The sequence below is a fragment of the Aphidius gifuensis genome, linkage group LG2 (genome assembly GCF_014905175.1).
Source record: "Aphidius gifuensis isolate YNYX2018 linkage group LG2, ASM1490517v1, whole genome shotgun sequence".
NCBI classification, from domain to species: domain Eukaryota; kingdom Metazoa; phylum Arthropoda; class Insecta; order Hymenoptera; family Braconidae; genus Aphidius; species Aphidius gifuensis.
In genome coordinates this window covers 24,048,259-24,064,975 of record NC_057789.1, presented here as the reverse complement: position 1 = coordinate 24,064,975, position 16,717 = coordinate 24,048,259, and the positions used below count along the sequence as shown (strand labels likewise).

Genomic DNA, 16,717 nt, shown 5'->3' with positions numbered 1-16,717 from the left:
CATTAAATAAATAACGGAATGATTCATCAGTGATAAAAATATTTTTTTTTTTTAAATGATATAAACCAAGATCAAATCTTTCTAGTTTCGTTAATTTATCAAGTGCCATAATACCATTATCTGTTATATTTGTACCAATTATAGTTAATTCGGTTAAATTTTTTGCATTATTGCTAAGATTAATTAAAAATTCATCTGTAACACCACATTCCGTACAAATATCCAATGTTTTGAGATTTTTTAAATTTCCAATTGGATACATATTGCACTGTATAACTTCCTTCCAATCAGTTAGTAAGTCAAGAGTAACTAAACTTTTAATTTCCGCTATTGACTGGATCAAAGCTTGATTCAAATAAGCAAAACCCCATATAAAAAACTCTTCCAAATGGATTAATTGAGAAAATACCTAAAAGATAATAAATATATATCATAATCAACAAATAATAATTACTAAGTTTGTTTTTGTCATGTATATAGTTGTAAAATTTAAACTTACTGGAACCAATGAATCTGGTGAAAAAGGATGATATTCACCTATAGATTTTGAAATATAAAGACGTTTTAAAGTTCCGCCAACTTGCTCTATAAATTTGACGAAAATAATTGGTAAAGTTGAATTTTCACACTTCCATTCGATCACCAGTTCTTCAAGACAAGGCATATTATTAGAAAAAAAAATTTCACAATCTTCACTTACTACTTCGTTAAATGTCAATGAAAGTTTTTTAAGAGATGGTAAAGTAGTATCAATAATTTTCAATATTTTAGAAGAAGGATATTCAATTAAATCTAGTTCCTTCAGAGTATATTGACATAGATGAAGCACATATTTTAAATCATCTTCTTGATTTTGCAATGCATCGATTGAAGCATCAAGTCGTGGCATATGAAAAAAATATTTTGTAAAGTTCGACCAGAGGAGACAGTTATTTTCTTGGTTGCATACTAAAAAATAAATATATTATTATTGTTATTATTATGAGTATTCGATTTAAAAAAAAAAATATTTTTTCTCTTGAAGAAGATTTAATTTTATACTTGTTTCGAGTTTTGGTTGACTAGCAAATAGAGGACTCATTCGCCTTTTTAGCCTATCTTCTCGACTGGGCTGTGCTTCAACATCAACTTCATTTTCATTATCATCATTTATACCAGGATTATCCAAATTGGCATAGCTTTTGTTCATCTTGATTCATAAAAAACATTAAAATTGATAAAATTGAGTAATCAAAATTAAAAATTTCAGTACTCTGATGTACTGGGTGCAATTGTTATTTTGTTTTTTTTTTTTTTTTTTATGTCCACACCATATTATTTATTTATAAAAATTGTTTTCTAAATATCCAGAGGAAATCAGTATGGCGAAATCAAATAAGATTATTGACGTTTTTAATTGTAATATGAGAATTATTACCGTCCAGTTGATAATAGTTCTACTTATTACATAATAAATGAAATATTTAATTTAAAAAAATAAAAGCTAGGTAAATTAATGAAACTCACTTTTTCAAGCTCGAATTCTTGTGAAATTGAGGTTAATTTCTCGAACCATTGAGCCTCACTAGTAATAGTCTCCATATTTTTTTGGTTTAATTAATCTATGAAAAAAAAAAAACACAACAAATAATTTTTATTGTTTATAAAACAGATTAATTAAATTTTAAAAAATCTCAAATAAATTTAATAAATTTGATAAAAATACTTGTGATAAATAAAATGCATTTTGTCATACCTTTTTTTTCGATGCACGTGTGTAAAAGGAAGTGTACAGTATATATATATTGTTAATTTTTTTAAGCAACACCTTGGCAATTTGCCACGTGGTCAGAAAATAAATTCAAGAGACCCACATGACCGACACATTTTCACATCATACAATATTTATAAATGACGGAAAACGAAATGGAAAAATCGGAAAAATTTTAATTTGCATTAGACGCTCGCTACCACATGTCCATTAGCAACTCTGGCAACACGTGTTTTTCTTAATAAGGTTATCTCTCTTTCCATATAGGAACATAAGCAAATAATATAATTATAATAGACTTGTTGCTTGTTGCACTATAGAGTACTAGTAAACGAATCATAAAGTAATTAAGGTAATTAAAATGTTATACTAATTTTTTAATTTAATACAAATATCATTCAAACTGTATTTACAAATATTAAACTTTAAATATCGTTTTGGTTCAGCTGTTTCTGAGGTTATACCCGAATAGTAAAGTGATATCCACGTAGTTTCATCAGCTGTAACCTGAACTACTTGCAGGACAAGATTTGATCTGACCAGATAAAGATTATTAAACATTTGATATCTACTCACAATGAGCGTCAATAAAAAACCTAACCTAGTGGTTAAACAAAAACCTTTTGATGATGATTTCGATAATAAAATTATGGCTCTGGATTATGATTCATTAGCACAAATATTTATGTGGCTTTCAATACCTGATAGGATAGTCATGGAAAATGGTAATTGTATATTCTCAAATTACTTTGCATTTTGTTGATATCAATACTAGTGTATTTTTATTTATATAATGATTTTAATATGATATATTTTATATTTCAGTTTGTCACAAATGGAAAGAGGCTTGTCAACGATCATGGTACGACATCAAAGAATACCAATGTGGTGTATCAATTGGTGATAATTATAAAAATCGTTTATTGACACAATCATTTGTTGAAAAAGTATTATTACGATGTGGTGTTTATTTAAAAGAATTGGCTCTTTCTAAAGTTTGCAATTCAAGCATGATCATTCCAATCGTTGGTGAACGTTGTAAAAATTTAACAAAACTTGAATTTGTATTCGATGAAACATTAAGAGTGAATAATACCAATGACTACATTTCAACTTTTACACAGTTGGATAAATTAGTATTCATTAAAATACAAAATAACTACAGTAAAAATTTTCCAGATGAAATAATGAATTATCTTCCAGAGGAAATAAAAGAAATTCATTTAATTTTTGAGGACGTTTCACGGCAAAGACCACCTATATTTTTCGTAAGTTGTTTGTCACTAGTAACAAAAAATACTATATTAATTTGATAAATATGCACTACAATTATTTCAAATCAATTGTTTTAATTTTTCAGAACTTGAATAAATACAAAAAACTTCAAAGATTAACAATACGTTTCTGCAATCTGGATAATATTATTCAAGATATATCAAAAAAATCAACACTTGTTTATCTCGATATTAGAGGATGTTGGGCTTTGGAAAAACCGTGGATATTCAATGACCTTGTGAATTTAGAACATATTGACTTGTTAGACTGTTGGATGATTGAGGAACAAAGCATTTCAAATGTATTTCCTAGTATTATTGGTACATGCAAAAATCTGAAACACCTTGAATACACTTGTGATTATAAAACATCAGAACCTGAAATTCCACTTAAAAACTGGTCAAACGTTCACAATTTAGTTTATCTCAGTACTTGTTGGAAAATTACTGAGGATTTCGCAATTAAAATAGTGAATCATTGCAAGAAATTGAAAGACTTTACAATTAGAGTTAAATCTGAAGATGCAGCTATTATCAAATTGACAGAATTAGAAAATCTCGAATGTTTAAAATTACATAATCAGGAACTCACCAAAGAAGAAATAATTGCAATTTCAAATAATTGTAAAAAACTCGAACATTTGGAAATTCCATATTGTAAAATACCATTTTATCCCGTTACTCTTGATTATTTATCAAAACTGCAGTGTCTTGAATATTTAGATTTGTCATGTATTGGATTACTTCAAGATAGTACTATTATTTTTATTGCCAATAAATGTAAACGCTTGAAATATTTAAATATTGAAGGGCCGAATTGTATTACTGAAAATGGTTTTGATTTTTTGTTGAAATTGGAAAATTTGCAAGAATTGGCGATAGACTGCAACAAGGCTATCACAAACAATTTTGTTGAAAAATTAAAAGGATTAAGAGTTTTAAATTGTCGTAATTGCATCAATCTCACTGATGCTGGTATCATTCAGGTCATCAAAAACTGTCCAGATCTTGAACGACTTGATCTCTCTTACATCAATAATATTACACTTGATACGATTATTGCTGCTGATTTGGCAACAAAAAATCGTATGAATGAAATTGTTTTGCATATACATATCTCTAATTGGACGCTTCATGAAACTTCCAAATCTAAAATTGAATCTCAATGGTTGTTAGTGGAATGTTTATAAACATAATAAATACAAATAATAATAATAATTGCATGGAATACAGATAATAATTAAAATTTACATTTAGTAACATAACTCAAATAACAATTGTCATAAAAATCTTCAAGAAAGAAATCAACAACTTTAAACAATTTACTTTATTATTTCTTAAAATTGTAATATTATGCCACTAAAACTTTTATTTTGTTTCAATGGTGACTTAAAGTAAGGTGTGTTAATGATAAGCCCTTTTATTAATAAATAATTTATAAAAAATTCATAAACACATTTAAGAAATAAATAAAAGAAATTTTAATTGGATATTTATTTATATTTTATCTGTATCGATTATTTATTTTAAATATAAACTTATAATATTAAAAAAAAAAAAATTACAAATAATTAGAGATATATTCAAGCAATGTCTTATAATTTACCAATTGTTTTCATCAACTTTTTATTTTTCATCTCGAATATATAATAAAAGGATACATAAGTTATATTCTATTATATAATATCATAAATATTTTTCGTTGGTCTTACAAATTATAGTTGAATTACATGCTCATGAAAAATAAATTAACAATAATTATGTAATGTCAATAAGTATCAATAGGATAGTTATCACTTTGAGTCATAAAAACTACGTTGTCTGAATTGAATGATTCGAAAGTATAGTGACGATCACTGAAGGGAACCCAAAGATATAGACAGTTTCTACGGTATTTTGTTAAATAAGTAAGCTCTTTGGCAACTCTGGCAGTTACATTTGTGTTTTTTATATTTAAAAACTCGATTAAATTTGTACAATGTTCAACAATTGTAATCACTGAATGATTAGTGATCTTAATGCAGTTTGATATATCCATATATTTTAATTTTTTGAGAAATAAATATCGGAATGATTCATCAGTGATAAAAATATTTTTTTTTTGTAATTTATATAAACCAAGATCAAATGTTTCTAATTTAGTAAATTTATCAAGTGCCATAATACCATTATCTGTTATATTTGTACCAATTATAGTTAATTCGGTTAAATTTTCAGCATTATTGCTAAGATTAATTAAAAATTCATCTGTAACACCAAAATCCGCACCAATATTCAATGTTTTGAGATTTTTTAAATTTCCAATTGGATACATATTGCACTGTATAACTTCCTTCCAATCAGTTAGTAAGTCAAGAGTAACTAAACTTTTAATTTCAGCTATTGACTGGATTAAGGCTTGATTTAAATGAGCAAAATCCCATATAGTTAACTCCTCCAAAACGGTTAATCGAGGAAATACCTGAAAGATAAATAGTTTATTAGTTATTCATTATAATAATTGAAAAATAATAGTTAATGTATTCGTCTTTGTCAAGTAGTTGTAAAATTTAAAATTTCTTACCGGAACCAGTGAATCTGGTAAACGAAGATGATATACATCTCTATTTGAAAAATCAAGCTTTTTTAAAGTTCCACCAACTTGGTCTATAGATTTGATCAAAGTCATTGGTAGTGATGAATCGTCACGATGCCATTCAATCCCCAGTTCTTCAAGACGAGGCATATTAGAAAAAAGATTTTCACAATCTTCACTAAATATTTCTTTAAAATCCAAACGTAGTATTTTAAGATTTGGTAAAGTAGTCGTATTAATCGTTTGCAATATTTTAGAAGAAGGATAATCTTGTAAGTCTAGCTCGGTCAAATTATGTTTACATAGATATAGCACATATTTCAAATCATCTTCTTGTTTTTGCAATGCATCGATTGGTTCATCAAGTCGTGATCTATAAGAAGAATATTTTCTAAGGTTTGAAAGAAGAAGATCGTTACTTATATCGTTGCACACTGAAAAATAAATATATTATTATTATTATGAGTACTTAATAAAAAAAAAAAAAAATGTTTTTTCTTTTGAAAGTCGATCTTATTACTTGTTTCGAATTTTGGTTGACTAGCAAATAGAGGACCCATTTTCTTTATGAGCCTATTTATTCGACTGAGCGGTTCTTCATATTCATCTCCATCTCCATCTCCATCATCATCTTCATCTTCATTTTCATTTTCATTTTCATTTTCATTTCCATTTTCGTCTACATCATTATCATCATTATTAATATCAGAATCATTGTCGGTATCGTCTGCGCCTGAACTTTCTGCTGCTTGTTGAGCTGCATGTTTTTCGTTCATCTTGATTAACAAAAAATAATATATAATTAATAATCGCGTGACCAAAATTAAAAATTTCAGTCGTCTGGTGTACTGGGTGCAATTGTTATTTTCTTTTTATTTTTTTTTGTCTAAGTATACCATATTATTTATTTATAAAAATTATTTTCTAAATATCCAGAAAAAAATCAGTATGACCAAATCAAATGAAATATAAGATAATGAAATATAAACTATTGACGTTTTTTTTAAATTGTAATAAAAGAATTATTAACGTCCAGTTAATAATTGCTCCACTTACGTAGTATAATGTTTAATTTAAAAGATAAAATAGCTACTTCATAAAACTCACGTATTCAAGATGAAATTCTTGTGAAATTGAGGTTAATTTCTCGAACCATTGAGCCTCACTAGTAATAGTCTCCATATTTTTGGTTTCATTAATCTATAAAAAAAAAAAAACACAACAAATTATTTTTATTGTTTACAAAACAGATTAATTAAATTTCAAAAAATCTCAAATAAATTTAATAAATTGGATGAAAATACTTGTGATAAATAAAATGCACTTCGTCATACTACTTTTTTTTCGATGCACTTGTGTAATATAGTGTCAAGTTTTCTAAGCAACACCTTGGCAATTTGTCACGTGATCAGAAAATAAAATAGAGCGACCCACATGACCCACACATGTTCACACCATACAATATTTACATAAATGATGGAAAATGAAATGGAAAAATTTTAATTTGCACAAGCGCACTACCATATGTCCATATATATATGCTTAGCAACTCGGGCAACACGTGTCTTTGTGAATCAGGTTCTCTCTTTCAATATAGAAACATAAGCAAATATAATTAATGAACACGTTATTGCTTGTTGTACTATAAAGTACTAGTAAACAAATCATAAAGTAGTTAAGGTAATTGGAATGTTATATTAATATATAATTTTACAAATATTTAAATTAGATTTACAATTATTTTACTTTGAATATCATTTTGGTTCAGCTGTTTCTGAGTTATATACAAAAAACGCAGCTTTATCGGGTGGAACCCAAACTACTTGCAGGACTAGATTTAATCCGACCAGATAAAGATTATTGAACAATTAATATCTATTCATAATGAGCATGAATAAAATACCTGACTTGATGGATAAACGAAAATCGATTGATGATGATTTCGAGGATGAAATTATGGATCTGGATTATGATTCATTAAAACATATATTCATGTGTCTTACGGTACCTGAAAGGATAGTCATGGAAAACGGTATCTATAAACTTTGCATTTTGATGATATCAATACTAGTGTACATTTATTTATATAATGATTTTAATTTGATATTTTATATTTCAGTTTTGCCAAAATGGAAACAGGCGTCTCGACGATCAGGGTACAGTGTCAAAGAACACAAATGTGATGTGTCAATTGATGATGATTTTAAAAACCGTCTATTGACACTATCTTTTGTTGAAAAAATATTACTACTAGGTAGTGTTTATCTAAAAGATCAAAGTATCATTCCAATTATCGGTGAACATTTTCAAAATTTAACAAGACTAGAATTTGTATTTGATGAAACATCAAAAGTAAATAATACTAATGACTACATTTCAACATTTACACAGTTGAATAAATTAGTATTCATTAAAATACAAATATTAACTATGTACAATAAACACAGAACAAATTTTCCAGATGAAATAATGAATTATCTTCCAGAAGAAATAAATGAAATTCACTTAATTTTTAAATACATGTCACGGCAAAGACCACCTATATTTTTCGTAAGTTGTTTGTCACTAGTAACAAAAAATACTATATTAATTTGATAAATATGCACTACAATTATTTCAAATCAATTTTCTTATTTTTTCAGAACTTAAATAAATACAAAAATCTTCAAAGTTTAACAATACGTTCCTGCAATCTGGATGATATTATTCAAGATATATCAAAAAAATCAACACTTGTTTATCTCGATATTAGAGGATCTTGGGCATTGGAAAAATCATGGATATTCAATGACTTAGTGAATTTAGAACATATTGACTTGTTAGACTGTTGTATGATTGCAGAACAAAGCATTTCAAATGTATTTTCACGTATTGTAGATACATGCAAAAATCTAAAACACGTTGAACTGCTTGCATGCATAAATAACCCGAATGATTTACAACATATACCAGAACCTGCAATTACACCTGAAAACTGGTTAAACCTTCAGAATTTAGTTTATCTTACTTCTTGTTGGTCAATTTCTGAGAATTTTGCAATAAAAATAGTAAAATATTGCAAAAAATTAAAAAGCTTGACAATTACAGCTAAATCTGAAGCGGCAGCTATAATAAAATTAACAGAATTAGAGAATCTTGAATGTTTAAAATTGTATAAGCAGAAACTCACGAAAGAATCAATAATTGCAATTTCAAACAATTGTAAAAAACTCAAATATTTGAAGATTCCATATTGTAAAGTAACATCTACTGATCGTCATGAGCGTCTTTCTTGTCCATTTTTTCTTGATGATTTATCAAAACTGCAGTATCTTGAATATTTAGATTTGTCATGTATTCGAAAACTTCAAGATAGTACTATTATTCTAATTGCTGATAAATGTAAAAACTTGAAATATTTAAAAATAAAAGGGCGAAACGAACTTACTGAAAATGCTTTTGATGCTTTAACAAGCTTGAAAAATTTGCAAAAATTAGCGATAGACGACAATATGGCTGTCACAAACAATTTTGTTAAAAAATTAAAAGGATTAAGATTTTTAAATCTTCGTAATTGCATTAACCTCACGGATGCTAGTATCATTCAGGTCATCGAAAATTGTCCAGATCTCGAACGACTTACTCTCTCTTTCATTGATAATATTACACTTGATACGATTATTGCTGCTGATTTGGCAACAAAAAATCGTATAAATGATATTGTTTTGCATATACGGATCGATGATCAGACGCTTTATGAAACTGCTAACTCTAAAATTGAATCTCAATGGTTGTTAGTTGAGTATTCACACACATTATGAATTCAAAATAATAATAATAATTGCATTGAATACAAATAATAATTTAAATTTACAATTAGCAACTAAACTAAAATAACGATTGTCATAAAAATTTTCAAGATAGAAAAATAAACAATTTTAAAAAATTTTTTGTTTATTATTTGTTTATATTATAGAGTGTACATATACTTAAACAGCATCGAATGAAATACAAATAATTATTAATAAATTAAATTTACAATAAACAAGTTCTTTATTCTTTATTTCATTTAATTTTACTTGAACTATCAACTCTTTATGATAAATTACCTGAATTATAACTTTTGTTTTTTAATTATTCTACTTATCACATAACAAAAAATAATGTCACTTTAAAATTGCAGTTTTATAATTTTGTTATTATCCGTAAATGATGAGTTATAAAAAATAAATTCGTCATGTTCGAAATATTTTAAATTGTTAAGACATTTTTTTTTTCTTTTATCAAGAAAATCAATTATCGATTAGTCACAACATAGATATGAATAAAATGAAAATAAAAAATAACAAAAATAAAGCTCTACATATTTTTTTTAAATAATAATATTATTATGTTATCTTTGATGACTTATTTCAATAGAAAAAAAAAACTTAATCATAAATAAATAGCAATACATCAATTATTTAATTGTATTTTGATTTTTAATTATTTATTTCATAATATTTGTTAATATACTGTGATAAACTTATTTTAGACAATGTAATATATGTATTTGTTATCAGCTTACAAAAATAATAATGATAATTTATTCTTTATTTTAAATTTCAAGTTTCCAAATATCGTCATAACCGTTTTGTTATGATTGCATAAATTAAACTTGTATCAACAGGATATGTTGATGTAAACAAACTGAAATATTAAATATCAAATCAAAATCATTATATAAATAAAAATACACTAGTATTTACATCAACAAAATGCAACGTAATATATAATTACCTTTTTCCATGACTATTCTCTGAGATACTGGAAGCCACATGAATATTTGTGCTAATGAATCATAATCCAGAACCATAATTTTATTCTCGGAACCATCATCAAAAGGTTTTTGTTCATCCATTACCCTGGGTTTTTTATTTAATCTCATTATGAATGTGGATATCAATGCTTAGATATCTGGCCAGATCAATGGCCTTATCTAAATAGTTCGAGATACAACTGATCAAACTAGAAGGGGAACTTTTATGATAAGCCAATAGCCTATATTATAATTAAACTAATTATTGAGTTAATATTTATTTAGAAATAGATTATTGATTGGTTAACTTACTCTTTAATTAGTACTAATAATAAAATAAAAAAAATAAAGACTGAATCACTTATGAGTTGTGTTTATTGTGACGTAATTACTTACGTTAGCAAGTTTGCAACACTGTATTTAACAGTGCAATGTTGTCACCTTGTTCTCATAACTCCCAAAATTTAAATTTTTTCAAAAACATTTTTAAACAAGTGGAATTTTCAAATGATTTAATTATATTGTTTAATAGTAATTTTAATAATAAAATAAATACACAAAATATTCAGGTCATCAAAAATTGTCCAGATCTCGAACGACTGGATCTCTGTGACATCGATAATATTTCACTTGATACGATTATTGCTGCTGATTTGGCAACAAAAAATCGTATAAATGATATTGTTTTGCATATACATATCTCTAATTTGACGCTTCATAAAAATTCTAAGTCTATAATTGAATCTCAATGCTTGTTAACTAGGTTTTTCTCCACATAATAATTGCATTACATACAAATAATAATCCAAATTTACAATTAGCAACATAACTCAAATAACGATACGATTGTCATAAAAATCTGTCAAAAAAAAAAAAAAATAAACAACTTTAAACAATTTATTTTATTATTTTTTAAAATATTATTATTATTATTATTCCCTTACTGTTGATGTTTACAATTTGTATTGTTTGAATGACACTCGACGATGGAAAATACTTGATAAATGAAACGAACTTTGTTATTCCTCTTTTTCGATGTACGTGTGTACACTGTACAGTATATAGTATTAAGTTTTCGACACAAGTCCTTGGCAGTTTGATTAGAAAATAGGATAGTAAAAATTAATCTATAAAAAAAAAAAGCTTAACAAATTATCTTTATTGTTTACAAAACAGATTGATTGAATTTCAGAAAATCTCAAATAAATTTGATAAATTTGATGGAAAATACTTGTGATAAATAAAATGCATTTTGTCATATCTTTTTTCGATAAACGTGTGTAATATAGTGTTTAGTTTTCTAAGCAACATTTTGGCAATTTGTCACGTGGCCAAAAAATAAATTCAAGCGACCTATATGACCCACACATTTTCACACCATACAATATTTACAAATGATGGAAAATGGAATGAAAAAATTTTAATTTGCACAAGCGCACTACCATATGTCCATTTATATGTTGAGCAACTCTGGCAACACGTGTTTTTCTTAATCAGTATCTCTCTTTCAATATAGGAACATAAGCAAATAATATAATTATAAAGTAGACTTGTTGCATGTTGCACTATAGAGTACTGGTAAACAAATCATAAAGTAATTAAGGTAATTGGAATGTTATATTAATTTCATAATTTAATACAAATAGCATTTAAATATTGTAGTGACAATTATTAAACTTCAAATATCGTTTTGGTTTAGCTGTTTCTGAGGTTATACCCGAACAGTAAAATAATATCCACGTAGTTTCATCAGCTGTGACCTGAACTACTTGCAGGACAAGATTTGATCAGACCAGATAAAGATTATTAAACATTTGATATCTACTCACAATGAGCGTCAATAAAAAACCTTACCTAATGGATAAACAAAAACCTTTTGATGATGATTTCGAGACTAAAATAATGGCTCTGGATTATGATTCATTAGCACAAATATTTATGTGGCTTCCAGTATCCCAGAGGATAGTCATGGAAAATGGTAACTATATATATTCAAATGACTTTGCATTTTTTTTTTGATATCAATACTAGTGTATTTTTATTTATATAATGATTTTAATATGGTATATTTTATATTTCAGTTTGTCACAAATGGAAAGAGGCTTGTCGACAAGCATGGTACGACATCAAAAAATACAAATGTGATGTATCAATTGATGATGATTATAAGAACCGTTTATTAACACAATCATTTGTTGAAAAAATATTATTACGATGTGGTGCTTATCTGAAAGAATTTACTCTTACTGAAGTTTGCAACTCAAGCATGATTATTTCAATCGTTGGTGAACGATGCAAAAACTTAACAAAACTCGAATTTGTATTTGACGGAACATCAAGAGTGAATAATAATGACTACATTTCAACTTTCACACAGTTGAATAAATTAGTATCCATTAAAATACAATATAAACACAGTAAAAATTTTCCAGATGAAATAATGAATTTTCTTCCAGAAGAAATTAATGAAATTCATTTAATTTTTCACGTCACGTCACCGAACAGACCACCTATATTTTTCGTAAGTTGTTTGTCACTAGTAACAAAAAAAAAACTATATTAATTTGATAAATATGCACTACAATTAGTCGAAATCAATTTTTAACTTTTTCAGAACTTAAATAAATACAAAAATCTTCAAAGTTTAACAATACGTTTCTGCAATCTGGATAATATTATTCAAGACATATCAAAAAAATCAACACTTCGTTATCTCGATATTAGAGACTCTTGGGCATTGAAAAAATCGTGGATATTCAATGACCTTGTGAATTTAGAACATATTGACTTGTTAGGCTGTTGTACGATTAAGGAACAAAACATTTCGGATGTAATTTCTAGTATGATTTATACATGCAAAAATCTGAAACACCTTGAATTCCCTTCTAATTATACAACACCAGAACCTAAAATTTCACTTGAAAACTGGTTAAACCTTAAAAATTTAGTTTATCTCAGTACTTGGAAAATTACTGAGGATTTAGCAATAAAATTAGTGAATTATTGCAAGAAATTAAAAGACTTGAAAATTAAAGTTCAATCTGGAACTGGAGCTATTATAAAATTGACAGAATTAAGAAATCTTGAATGTTTAAAAATGCATTATCAGAAACTCACGAAAGAAGAAATAATTGCAATTTCAAATAATTGTAAAAAACTCAAACATTTGAAAATTGCATATAGTAAAATAAAATCTTGTCCCGTTTCTCTTGATCATTTAACAAAACTGCAGTATCTTGAATATTTAGATTTGTCAGGTATTGAAATACTTCAAGATAGTACTATTATTCTTATTGCTGATAAATGTAAACACTTGAAATATTTAAATATTGAAGGGCCGAACAATATTACTGAAAATGGTTTTGATGTTTTAACGAAATTGGAAAATTTGAAAGAATTGGCGATAGAATACAACCAGACTATCACAAACAATTCTGTTGAAAAATTAAAAGGATTAAGAGTTTTAAATTGTCGTGGTTGCAAGAACCTTACTGATGCTGGTATCATTCAGGTCATCAAAAATTGTCCAGATCTCGAACGACTTGATCTCTGTTACATCAATAATATTACACTTGATACGATTATTGCTGCTGATTTGGCAACAAAAAATCGTATAAATGATATTGTTTTGCATATACATATCTCTAATTGGACGCTTCTTAAAAATTCTAAGCCTCAAATTGAATCTCAATGGTTGTTAACTAGGTTTTTCTCCACATCATAATTGCATTACATACTAATAATAATTCAAATTTACAATTAGCAACATAACTCAAATAACGATTGTCATAAAAATCTTCAAAATAGAAAAATAAACAACTTTTAACAATTTATTTCATCATTTTTTTAAATAATATTATTTCTATCATTATTCCCCTACTGTTGATGTTTACAATTTGTATTGTTTGAATGATACTTGACGATGGAAAATACTTGATAAATGAAACGAACTCAAGTCAAATGATTCACGTGACCCACACATTTTCTCACCATACGTTATTTATAACTGATGGAAAACAAAGTAAAAAAATTTTAATTTTCACATAACGCATTACCATGTTTATCGTGTAACTTTCAATCGACACAAGTCCTTGACAGTTTGATTAGAAAATAGAATAGAAAATATAGTTAAGCGATCCGAGTGTTTATCCATGCTTATCGTGTTGTACTTTTAATCAGCCGTGTTTAACAATATTTATTTAATGATGGTTTAAGTGAAGCTGTTGACCTTCAACAAATTGCCTTTATATTCAACTAGATGAGTAAATCATGAGTAAATTTATAAAAAAATAAATGATATAAAATTCATAAACACATTTAAGAAAAAGTAAAAAAAAATTAAATTGGATATTTATTTATATTTTATCTGTATTGAGTATTTATTTTAGATATCAATTTATAATATCAAAAAAAAAAAAATTACAAATAGTTAGAGATATTTTCAAGCAATGTCTTATAATTTGACAATTCTTTTCATCAAATTTTTATTTTTTATCTTGAATATATAATCGAAGGATACAAAATTTATATCGAAATAGTATATCATATATAATATCATAAATATTTTTTTAATTTATATTTATGAATTATAATTGAATTACATGCTTATGAAAAATAAATTAACAATAATTATGTAATGTCAATAAATATCAATAGGATAGTCATTACTTTGAGTCGTAAAAAATACGTTGTCTGACTTGAATGATTCAAAAGTATAGTGACGATCACTAAAAGGAGCCCAAAGATATAGAAAGTTTCTACGGTATTTTGTTAAATAAGTAAGCTCTTTGGCAATTTTGGCAGTTACATTTGTGTTCATTATCGTTAACTCGATTAAATTTGTACAATTTTCAACAATTGTAATCACTGAATGATTAGTGATCTTAATGCAATTTGATATATCCACATATTTCAATTTTTTATTAAATAAATAACGGAATGATTCATCAGTGATAAAAATATTTTTTTTTTTTTATTCATGTAAACCAAGATCAAATGTTTCTAATTCCGTTAATTTATCAAGTGCCATTATACCATTATCTGTTATATTTGTACCAACTATAAATAATTCGATTAAATTTTTAGCATTATTGCTAAGATTGATTAAAAATTCATCTGTAACACCAAACTCCGCACCAATATTCAATGTTTTGACATTTTTTAAATTTCCAATTGGATACATATCGCATTGTATATCTTCCTTCCAATGAGTAATCAATTCAAGAGTAACTAAACTCTTAATTTCAGCTATTGACTGGATTAAAGCTTGATTTAAATAAGCAAAACCCCATATAAATAACTCTTCCAAATGGATTAATTGAGGAAATACCTAAAAGATAATAAATATTTATTATAATCAACAAATAATAATTACTATGTTTGTTCTTGTCATATATACAGTTGTAAAACTTAAACTTACCGGAACCAATGAGTCTGGTAAACAAGGATGATATTCATTTTCCTCATTTACAATTACAAGCATTTTTAAAGTTGCACCAACTTGCTCTATTAATTTGACTAAAGTAATTGGTAAAGTTGTATTTCCACAATTCCATTCTATTTTTAGTTCTTCAAGACGAGGCATATTATAAAAAACATCTTCACATTCTTCACTTACTACTTCGTTGTATGTCAAAGAAAGTTTTTTAAGAGATGTTAAAGTAGTATCAATAATTTTCAATATTGTAGAAGGAGGATATTCAATTAAATCTAGTTCCTTCAGAGTATATTGACATAGATGAAGCACATATTTTAAATCATCTTCTTGATTTTGCAATGCATCGATTGAAGCATCAAGTCGTGGCATATGAGAAAAATATTTTGTAAAGTTCGACCAGAGGAGAAAGTTATCATCTTGGTTGCATACTAAAAAATAAATATATTATTATTGTAATTATTATGAGTATTCGATTTAAAAAAAAATATTTTTTCTCTTAAATAAGATTTATTTTTATACTTATTTCGAATTTTGGTTGACTAGCAAATAGAGGACTCATTTGCCTTTTTAGCCTATCTTCTCGACTGGGCTGTGTTTCAACATCAACTTCATTTTCATTATCATCATCATTTATACCAGGATTATCCAAATCAGAATTATTGTCAGTGTTGTCTGTGCCAGAACTTCCTGCTGCTTGTTCAAAGGCATAGCTTTTGTTTATCTTGATTAACAAAAAACATTACAATTGATAAAATTGCGTAATCAAAATTAAAAATTTCAGTACTATGGTGTACTGGGTACAATTGTTATTTTGTTTTATTTTTTTTTTTTTTTTGTCCACACCATATTATTTATTTATAAAAATTGTCTTCCAAATATCCAGAAGAAAATCAGTATGGCGAAA

The 16,717-nt window shown here is 26.4% G+C and overlaps 3 protein-coding genes across 3 annotated transcripts; all 3 read left to right on the top strand.

Moving 5' to 3' along the window:
- Positions 1 to 2,399: 2,399 nt before the first annotated feature.
- LOC122850607 (F-box/LRR-repeat protein 2-like) lies at positions 2,400 to 4,214 on the top strand. Its single transcript, XM_044149739.1, has 3 exons — positions 2,400 to 2,475; positions 2,576 to 2,835; positions 3,111 to 4,214. The coding sequence occupies exons 1-3, from the start codon at positions 2,400 to 2,402 to the stop codon at positions 4,212 to 4,214; spliced, it is 1,440 nt and encodes a 479-aa protein (XP_044005674.1).
- Positions 4,215 to 7,483: 3,269 nt separating this feature from the next.
- On the top strand, positions 7,484 to 9,399 carry LOC122850606 (F-box/LRR-repeat protein 2-like). The gene is made up of 4 exons (XM_044149738.1): positions 7,484 to 7,631; positions 7,719 to 7,831; positions 8,242 to 8,576; positions 8,673 to 9,399. Exons 1-4 carry the CDS (start codon positions 7,484 to 7,486, stop codon positions 9,397 to 9,399), a joined length of 1,323 nt encoding a protein of 440 aa, XP_044005673.1.
- A 2,834-nt stretch (positions 9,400 to 12,233) lies between these two features.
- On the top strand, positions 12,234 to 14,100 carry LOC122850603 (F-box/LRR-repeat protein 2-like). Its single transcript, XM_044149737.1, has 4 exons — positions 12,234 to 12,354; positions 12,458 to 12,717; positions 12,991 to 13,525; positions 13,625 to 14,100. Exons 1-4 carry the CDS (start codon positions 12,234 to 12,236, stop codon positions 14,098 to 14,100), a joined length of 1,392 nt encoding a protein of 463 aa, XP_044005672.1.
- The last annotated feature ends 2,617 nt before the right edge of the window (positions 14,101 to 16,717 follow it).